Here is a 10,217-nt window from a genome sequence, read left to right on the forward strand (position 1 = left end):
CCTGACACAAGCCATGATATTTTCAATAACCTCATATGCATGTGAGAGCTGGACAATGAATGAGGAAGACCTTAGCAGAACTGATGCATTTCAGTTGTGGTGTTGGTGAAGAATATTAAATGTACCATGGATGGCTAGAAGAATGACAAGATCTGTGTTGAAGGAAGTACAGCTAGAATGCTCCTTAGATGTGAGACTGACCAGATTTTGTCCCTCATGCTTTGGTCATATTAGAAGGATCCAGTCCCTGAAGAAGGATATCATGCTAGGTAATTTAGAGGGTCAGCAAAAAATGGGAAGACCCTGAGTGAGATGGACTGACACAGGGACTGCATTGTTGGGCTCAAGCACTGTAAGGATTGTGAGGATGGCAGCAGACAGGCAGTGTTTCGTTTCGTTGAACACAGGGTTGCTATGAGTCAAAACCAATTCGATGGCACCTAACAACAGCGACACCTCAGAAGGTTGATATGGTGCCTCAATGAGATAATGAATGAAAGTATAACAAATGCTCAGTAAATGCTTGTTGTTGAGGAGGCCTCATTGCTTTACCTCTTTTAATTGCATGGGGTTAGTTCTCAAGTGAAAAGCTGCTACCTAGTAGAAAATTCACTCTAAACTAAAAAAAAAAAAAAGTGTATACCAAGTAAATGGTAATTCTTCACAGGGAGAAAATTTTGACTTTGATACTGTGGGTAGTTTAGATTAAGAAGATTTCACAGGGTGAGTTTAGAACATACTGATTTTTAAGTATTCTATTTGAAGATAGTTCAGAGTAAGTTGATGTTCTTTAAAGTCCTTGCTAAAACAAAATATATATATGCTTTTTTTTTTATATAGGGGGAGTTTGTTGCTTGTCTCCTGTCCCTTTTACGACAGATGACAGATAGACATTATCAACAGCTTCTTGATAGTTTCAATACAAAAGAAGATCTAAGGGTAAGTGACATTTAAAAAAAAAAAAATTGAATATGCCTTTTTCGTTTCTCTTGGTCTTACCTATCACCGTTCAGATAGTCCCTTGACAGTTGCCTTGCCTGTTCCCATTAAATTCTGAGCTATTTTTTTTTTAAACCAAATTTCATCCACAGACATGCTCATCCAGTTAGATCTTTTAAGATTTCTGCCACTCAAGTAGAACAGTTCACTCTATTTTGAACAAGAATTTCAGCTTTTAAACACTTACCAAAGTTCAGTAAACTAGAAAAAGAATAAGAGGACTAAGGAAGGAAGAACAAATAGACTAACAAAGGGTGAACGTATAAATATAGTAGCTGCCTTCATCCCTCTGAAACCACCATGAGAACTTCTGACAACAATGTTCTGAGGGACCAACATTCTATTTGATATTCTGTATCAGCTGTCATCTAATCTATATGCTGTGCTAGTCCACCAGGCTAACCTCACATGGAAAAATATGGGTGCCAGGCTTATAAATATCTGACTTTGCTGAGGTTTGGGGAATTTTGATGCTTCCTTCAGTGGTATCCACTCAAAGCTTGGAAGTTGATCCTCAGAAGAACGAATGATCTGCCCTCTGTCCTTATTTAGTTTTATTTCTCTTCCATCTCCCATTTTCCAGATAAGCCATGATAATGGAAGGAAGGGTAAATGTTGGTGTTAGGGATTGTAGGGCAACAGGCACAGTCACCCCATGTGTGCTTAATTGGGAGCCTTCACAGAGCCGGTGGGGAAAGTTGGTCGGTTTTTGTATGCATGGTGGTGGATAAGGGTCACTGGACTCCTCACTGACTCAGAGATTTTGCATGATTTCTAAAGAGTCTTTGAGTTGCTTTGGTGCAGTTGGCAAGCTGAGTCCTAGGAAACAGAGAATGACTTTGGGGAAATCTAATCTATATAGCAATCAGTCAGTTGGTACATGCCTAGTGCCTGAAAATAATTATGTTGTTCATGCTTGCATTCAATCTTGAAGTTAGAAGGAAGACCAAACAAAAGACTTTAAAATTTTTCCCCAGATATTCATGCATACCCAAGTCCATAGAGATAGTCACTCTTAACACAAAGGGATAGATATCGTCATGGACTACTTTCTGTGCTAAATGCACGTGTATATTTATTTAAAATAGAATCATACTACTCACATTGGTCTACATTTTTCCCCCATAATAATATATCATGAATATTATGTTGACCATTATCTCATTCTTTAGAAACTCATTATATAGAAGCTATATAATTTATTTACTCATTTTCCTTTTGATAGGCATTCAGGAGTTTCTGGTTTTGACCATTAAAAATGTTACTGCAGTGAACATCTTGATAAATGTATCTTCATGAACTTATGCCCTTATTACTGTAAATTCCTGAAAGAAGAATGTATGAACCATAGGATATGCACATTTTAAGTTCCAGTAGATTCTGACAAATTATATATTGAGATTTTCAAAATAATATATTTGTTGTTCTTTATTCCGTCACTGCTTTTATTCTTTCTTTTCTTTTTTTTTTTGCTTTACCAATGGTTCTCTGAATCAGAATGAATTTTAAAAGTGTGTACTTCTCAAGTATCTACTAAGACTAGTGGTGTTTTAACCTCATTCTTACTTGAAGAACTTGGATATCAACAGGGTTACCATTAGAGTGGTTTCCATTTCTGACTTCTTGAACACAGTGCCATTTCTTCTCCTTGGTCCCAAGGTACTTGAAAGAGTGATGTGAGTCACAGTGTTAGAACACAAAGTGTGTAGGAGCAAAGACCTGGGGGCTGGTTCTTTGTATCGTCTAATTTTTTTCCTTCTCTAGAACATGGCATTATTTTGCAAATGAACAAAAGCAAAAAACTAGGTAGTGATTAAGGTTTTTTCTTCCTTCTGTAGTCAATAATTTTGTATTATACACCCACCTTGTACTGGGGGCTATAGTTTTGTCCATCTCCTGGGTATTTCATGCATATATAGTGGTTATACTCCTGTTCTTAGTTGATTATGACTTTTCATATAGAATTGTGGGGGTCTTCATTTAAATATGAGGTTATAAGTGTTCTGGATGTACAGCACTGTTATAACATTGAGTTGTCTCCCATATGCAAGCCCACTAGATTTTAAAAATCATATCTGATCAGATCTTTATCCAACTTTTAAACTCTGAGTATTCCATACTTAAGGAGCTCTGGTGGCACACTGGTTAAGCATTCAGCTGCTAATCAAAAGGTCAGCAGTTCAAACCCACCAGCTGCTCCACAGGAGAAATAAGAGGTAGTCTGCTTCTGTAAAGATTTACAGCCTTGGAAACCCTATGGGACAGTTTTAATCTGTCCTGTGAAGGTCAGTATGAATCAAAATCAACTTGATGCCAGTGGTTTGGTTTGTATTCCCTACTTACTTACAAAATGAGACCCAGTGTCTTTGTCCCATCTTTCCTAACCTCAACTACTTCCCAGCCTCCTCATCTTCCACTCCCTTCCGAACATCTTTCACTCCAACCACTTAAAATTATTTATATGTTCCAAATAAACTATACACAGTACGTAATTTTTAATTCCTTCAAGTCTTTTCATTAACTTGAAATACTTGTCTGATTACCACCTCCCTTCCACTGTCTGGGAGCTCTGGTAGCATAGTGCCTAAGGCACTTGACTGCTAACCAGAAGGCTGGTGGTTCAAACCCACCAGCTGCTCCTTGGAAGGAAGGTTGAGCAATCTACTTCCATAGTGGTACTGCCTCAGGAACCCAAGGAGGGTTCGCTATGAGTCAGGTCCGACTCCATGGAACTTAACAACAACATTCAATTGTCTAATTCCATGCCTTCAACTCGTGCTATAAAATCTAGCTCAGACATCACTTTCTTCACGAAGCTTTCAGAGACTACGGTCTCCATATCCCCTGCTCTGTGGTAGCACACAGCATTGCATTGTCATTACTTACTGTGTTCCTTGCGTTCTTGAAGACTGTGGACTCCTATAGAGATTATGTTTTTGTGTCCCAAGCACAGATTCAATCACAATTGAATCCTGATTGAATGAATGAACCCTCTTAATATATTTCTGCCTGCTTCATGTGCCATTTTTTCTGTATAGTTATTTTGATTTGTAGTCTTTATTTGAAAATATTGATTATAGAAAAATAGCTCTCAAAGATGTAAGACCATTTGGGGGTTATTTTTACATAATATACTTAATGATTCAATTATGAGGATATAAAATTTAAATGTGATCATAATTAACACTCTGTAGTTGAATTCAAATCCCACATCAAAGGTGTCACACATTTGAAATTTGTAGCAAATTTTTCAAATAACATTTGACTACTGTATAAGCAGATCCTAGATAACAAATAAGAGCCGTTCCTAAATGTGTCTTTAAGTCGAATTTGTAGATGCATATGGGTCTTATTTATACGTCCTTCTATGTCTCTCCAATTCTATTTCATAAACCATTTTTCATCTTATACTATTCTTATTATCATGATATCACATGTAAATACAAATTTTTTACATTGTGCAGTCAGAAACATTCCTTAATTTGATCCTCTTCTACCCCTGCATAAAACCTATCAGTGTCTCAGCATCTCCACATTGCCCTCAGGATACATGTAATACCTTTGAAGTAACAAAACCCTTCATAATCTGGTCCCTGTTTTATCTTTCAGCCCCATTTCATGCCACTGATCCTTGTGATCTAGGCAACCCTGTGCCCTTTCTTGCTTCTGAGACTTGAAGGGGCTGTTCCTTCTACCAGGTCTCAGACTTACTCAATTTGGGTTTATTAGTGTGGTTATTAGCTTAGTAGTCATCTTTCCTACCAAACTGTGAGTTCCATGAAGACAAAGACCATACTCACGTTCCTATGGTGTGGTGTGTTGCAGGCATACAGTAAATATTTGTTGCATGAATGACTAAAAGTATATACTTTACAAGCAAGTATTCCTAGCATCTAACACGGTGAGGTGCCTGGCACATAGTAAGCTCCCAATATGTATGAATGAATAAATATTAGTGATTATTTCTAAAATCATGACAGCTGCTCCTGCTTTCTTTTCCTCTTTATTATTAACTTGAATATGGGACTGGTTGGGCATTCCTACTTCCGTAGTGATACTGCCTCGGAAACCCAAGGAGGGGTTGCTATGAGTCGGGGCCGACTCGATGGCAAACAACAACAACAACAACAACAACATGGGACTTTTTATTGTTTTGGGAAAGTTAGCAAGAACTTTGCTTCCTAAACTGCCTCACTGGAGAAGAGATGTTTCTGCAAAGTAGCATCTCCCTATTTCATTTTTGTTTTGAGCCCTGATATGACGAATGCCAAGTCACCATGTTGTGGTATTTGAAGTAAACAAAAAAAGAAACTGTTCCCCAGCTGCCAATTTGGAAGTGGTGGCATATGAAACGCTTATTTCTGTGTGCTCTTCAAACAGGAATATTATGAGCAGAGCAAAGTTCTTTTTAAATTCTAAAAACAATCTGCTACTTAGTCATTGCTCTGTGTGTGAAATCAAAGCTTTTCTAAAAAAAAAATAATAATAATAAGCACACATATTTGGCAAAATGACCAGAGCTCAAAAGTACTTAGAGAAGGCAGACAAGGAAATGCCACTGCACTTGGGGTCAGGGAGGAGAGAGAATGTTTAAGAAACCTAGCATACATGTCGTAGTACTTTAAAATATTGGAACTGTGCATTTAAAATGAAACCTGTTGCATGGAAGTTGACAAGAAATGTTTGCCTGAACTAAATTACATACAAATACCACAAAGGAAAGGAACCCTTGTGGTGCAATAGCAAAGTCTCCCAGCTGCTAACCAAAAGGTTGGTGGTTCGAACCCACCCAGCTGCTCCATGGGAGAAATACTTGGCAATTTGCATCCATAAAGATTACAGCCAAGAAAACACTATGAGGAGTTCTACTTTGTCCTGTGGTGTTGCTGTGGGTCAAAATTGGCTCTACGACAACTCAAAACTACAAAACCACAATCAAAAAACAAACTCACTGCCATCGAGTGGATTCCAACTCATAGTGACCCCTTCTTGGGTTTCCCAGGCAGTATCTCTACAGGAATAGATTGCTCAGTCTTCATTCTGAGAAGTAGCTGGTGGTTTGAACCACCAGCCTTCTGGTTAGCAGTCAGATGCCTTAGACACTATGCCACCAGAGATCCTATGGAAATGTTTATTTTATCACAATGTGAGCTGATGAAACATTTGCCTACAATTTAGGAATTAGACCCTTTTTTTTCTTTTGCTTTCTATGTGAATAGGTAGATGATCATATCTTTTTTTTTTTTTTTTTTCAATCTTCTCTAACTACAAGGGCCCTTAAAGCCCTACATTTTTCAGGTATGAGAACTCAGGCCCAGAGAGGTAAAATAAATCTCCAAGGTCATTGAGCTAGTTAATTACAGAGCCAGGTTTTGAATCTAGATTGTCTGGCTGTATAGTGTTCTTTTACTTTTGTTACAAGATTTCCATAAATGAATGGTTCCATAAAGGTCATTGGACCTTCAATGAATACCTTAGAAAGCTCCTGTGAAACAACTGAGGTGTTTTGTTTGTTTTTTTTTTAAGGGAAGTATAGAGTTACATCAACACACAACTGAATAAAATGTCACATACTGCTAGGCCTTTTATTTTTGTGAGATAACTGAGAATAGGAGAATGAGATGGCCCAGGAAAGGTTGTCTTTCCCCACCTCCTACACCAGGAATACCTTTTCCTTCATCCCCAGAACTATAAAACATGAACAGCTGAAGTTGCTAGCCTGTAAGATAGATGTCTGGCCTCCTGTAGCCAAACTTTTCAGCTAATTTTTGTTCTCTGCAACTAATATCACAACCACACACACAAGCACAGCCGTCCACTAAAGATAGGGCCTCTATTTTCCAATTTTCTTCAGAGATTTTTAGAAGAGAAAATGAAACTTCAGTATGTTAGAATTTATTTAAATTATTCCTGACTGATTGTAAACTACAAAAAATAAATAACCCCTGCTTTCAGATTTCTTTGATACCTATCATATCAAATTCAATAAGATAAGAAATTGAAATGAAATATTATTCTTTGAAATAAAAATGCAAAGTTAGTATTTGTTGTTGTTGCAAGGATCATATGTATCCATATCTGGGAAACCCCATATAATCACCTGAAAAATGTTTTGGAAATGCATTTAAAATGGCTTCTTACTGTTTAAATATGCTAATATCCTACTCTCCCAAGGGAGGTCCAGAGTGTGAAGTGTTGCTTGAAATTACCTGACCTGCAGTGGAGTAAATTTAAGGAAACTCTCTCCAGTGATTGTGCAGACGTGAGCAGGATCAGTCTAGCCATTTAAAGACAAATGACCTAGTAGGCACATTTCCACATGGCATGTAACATGTGTAAATGAATGTGTGTCAATGCCAAAAAAGCTAAAACAAATTCTTGTCAAAATATTTATGGGCTTGATCCAAGCTGCTAGAGTGTATGTGTGTGTGTGTGTGTGTGTATGTATATGTATATATATATATATATATATATATATATATATGGCTGCCACATGGCTCTGAGTTTTTAGATTCTTCCTTTCTATCTTCTATTGGCATGTGACAACCATAATCTTACATTCCAGCAGCTTAAATGTTTAACATAATGTGTTGTTGGGTTTGATTAAAAAAAAAAAACCTCTGTGTTTTAGGTTGCTTTTTATTTTTAAGCAACACTGTACTGCTGCTTTCAATCAGATTGTTAGAGAAATATATTTCCTAGTATCACTTAAGATTATTAAAAAAAAAAAAATCAAATGGTTCCAGTTAATGTAAATCAAAGCTTGATTGAGCCAATCCCTTTTTGAGTAGGGATTGCCCCATTTCATTCGTTGAATGTGGTGTATTATCTCCTAGAGTCCCCTGAAAGTATCACATGCTACACCATTTTTGGTCCTAGTTCTTGTACTGTATCAAGAGGAGATACGTTCCTGTTTGACAATAGCTTCTTGTCACTGGTTTTTCCAGCTGTTCAGTTTAAAGATAATGTCTCAGTGAATACTGCTGCTCACTGGCATGGCCTGTATGTATACCTTGACACTCTCATACTATGAAGTCCTCATTAAAAACTCAAACTCACTGTCCTTGAGTCAGATCCAACTCATAGCGACTCCTCCTTGAGTTTCTGAGGCAATATCGCTATGGAAGTAGATTGTCCAGTCTTACTCCCGAGGAGTGGCTGGTGGGTTTGAACCACCAGCTTTCTGGTTACCAGTCAACTGCCTTAACACACATCCTCACTTGAATTTCTCCTGCATAGCATGCTCAGAGCAAGTCACTCAGATTCTATAAGCCTACACATATCCTATTAATACTGCGTTTTTATGACACACTCTAAAAAATAAGAGTTTTTGTTTACCATGCTTTTTTAATGAACATAACTTTCTAAATTTTGATACCAACTTAAACAATAGCAGAAAGAGTCCTGGTTACACAGTGGTTAGCACTCACTCAGCTGCTAATCAAAAGGTCGATGGTTTGAACTGACTAGATGCTGCACCAGAGAAAGATGAGACTGTCTGTTTCCATAAAGATTTACAGCCTGGGAAACCCTATGGAGCACTTCTGCTATGTCCTATAGGGTCACTATGAGTCTGAATTACCACGATGGCAGTGGGTTAAAGGATAGCAGATCTGAACCAGGACTGTATATAGTTCTCTTGGGTTGAAAAGTGTTTAGCATACTATAATAGAAGGAAGGGAATCTATTTGTTTGCCAATCTTCTATCACTAGTGTTCCATTTATTTTTCCAGAACCTACATTTTTTAGAGGTTGTGAAGAAAAATGAAAGGTCATTTCAACAGTGCATGAGAAGGAAAAAGGAAAGGGAACATTTGGGAAGCATACCAAGACACTAGTGGAGAGGGTGTGACTCCTTCTCCTGGGTAAACCATTAGAGTATATTTATGGCTCCATTCTTTTCTATAATTGCTTTGGAAATGATAGCAGTAACACTTAGCTTATTTCTTTTGTATGTGTGTGTGTGTGTGTATTGTTAGTTAAAATAAAGGCAGTTAAATGGTCTGTTTCTTCCTTATCCAAGGATTTCCTGCTGCAGATATTTACTGTGTTCCGAATATTGATTCGCCCAGAGATGTTTCCAAAGGACTGGACTGTTATGCGCTTGGTTGCTAACAAGTAAGACATTTACATTGATGATAATAGTGGCTCAGTGTCTGGGGGAGAGGAGAGTATGAAATGATCTTTTTTTTGCCTGATCTCAAGTTTACAACCTCTATGTTTTTTTGTTTGCCTCTTAATTAACTTCTCTCAGTCCAATTTTTAAATTTTTATTATTATTAGTTTTGAGTAGGTGATATGTTAATTTAGTTCAGAAATTAAGATCGTGTAACAATGTATGCATCGAATAGTCTCACTGTCACTTCTGTTCCTATCCACCCTCAGCCCCAGCCCATAGTAACCACTTTTATTTCTTCCATATCCTTCCAAGTTCCCTTATTCAGAGCCTAGAAGAAAGCATAATATAAATGCTCTTCTATACCTGGCTATTTTCACTTTAAAAATCCTGGTTGCCTTTTTCTAATTAATATGTAGAGCACTCCCATTCTTCTGTTTGTTTTCTTGTTTCGTCTATAGCTGTTTAATTGTCTGCTGAATGGATGTACTCTTAGCTTATTTAACCAGTTCCCTGTTTCTGGACACTTGAGTCAGTTCTGATTTTGCTTAATTCATTTCAACTCAGCAAAATACATTAAGCATCTGCCATGTACCAAGCAATGGGATAAGACATGAACTTTCAGTTGGACACATGGAACCTGAAGTTCCTATTGTATATCTCAAGTAACTTGTCCAATATTAAATAGCTTACAAGTGACAAAACCAGAATTTAAGCCCAGCGTTCTGATTCTAGGAGTCCTGGTGGTGCAATGGAAAAGCACTCAGCTGCTAACTGAAGGGTTGGTGGTTTGAACCCACCAGCTGCTCCACAGGAGAAGGATGTGGCAGTTTACATCTATAAAGATATTCAGCCTTGACAATCCTATGAGTCAGTTCTACTCTGTCCTCTAGTGTCACAATGAGTTGGGATCTAATTGATGACAACAGTTTATATATTTGTTGTTGTTGTTATATGCTGTCGAGTCGGCCCCAACTCATAGCGAGCCCTCCTTGGGTTTCCGAGGCAGCATCACTATGGAAGTAGGATTGCCCAACCTTCCTTCCGAGGAGTGGCTGGTGGGTTTGAACCGCCAGCCTTCTGGTTAGTAGTCAAGTGCCTT

The 10,217-nt window shown here is 37.8% G+C and overlaps 1 protein-coding gene across 1 annotated transcript in view; it reads left to right on the forward strand.

Annotated features, from left to right (window-relative positions):
* Nucleotides 1–10,217, forward strand: part of DOCK4 (dedicator of cytokinesis 4) — a 353,512-nt gene that overhangs the window by 242,033 nt on the left and 101,262 nt on the right. The window contains exons 27-28 of the mRNA XM_007945030.1: nucleotides 841–939; nucleotides 9,023–9,117. Of these exons, the coding sequence (XP_007943221.1) occupies nucleotides 841–939; nucleotides 9,023–9,117 (194 nt within the window). The remainder of the gene's footprint in view (nucleotides 1–840; nucleotides 940–9,022; nucleotides 9,118–10,217) is intronic.

Source organism: Orycteropus afer, unplaced genomic scaffold (assembly GCF_000298275.1).
Source record: "Orycteropus afer afer isolate SDZICR_OR568_19922 unplaced genomic scaffold, OryAfe1.0 scaffold00007, whole genome shotgun sequence".
Classification (NCBI taxonomy): Eukaryota; Metazoa; Chordata; class Mammalia; order Tubulidentata; family Orycteropodidae; genus Orycteropus; species Orycteropus afer.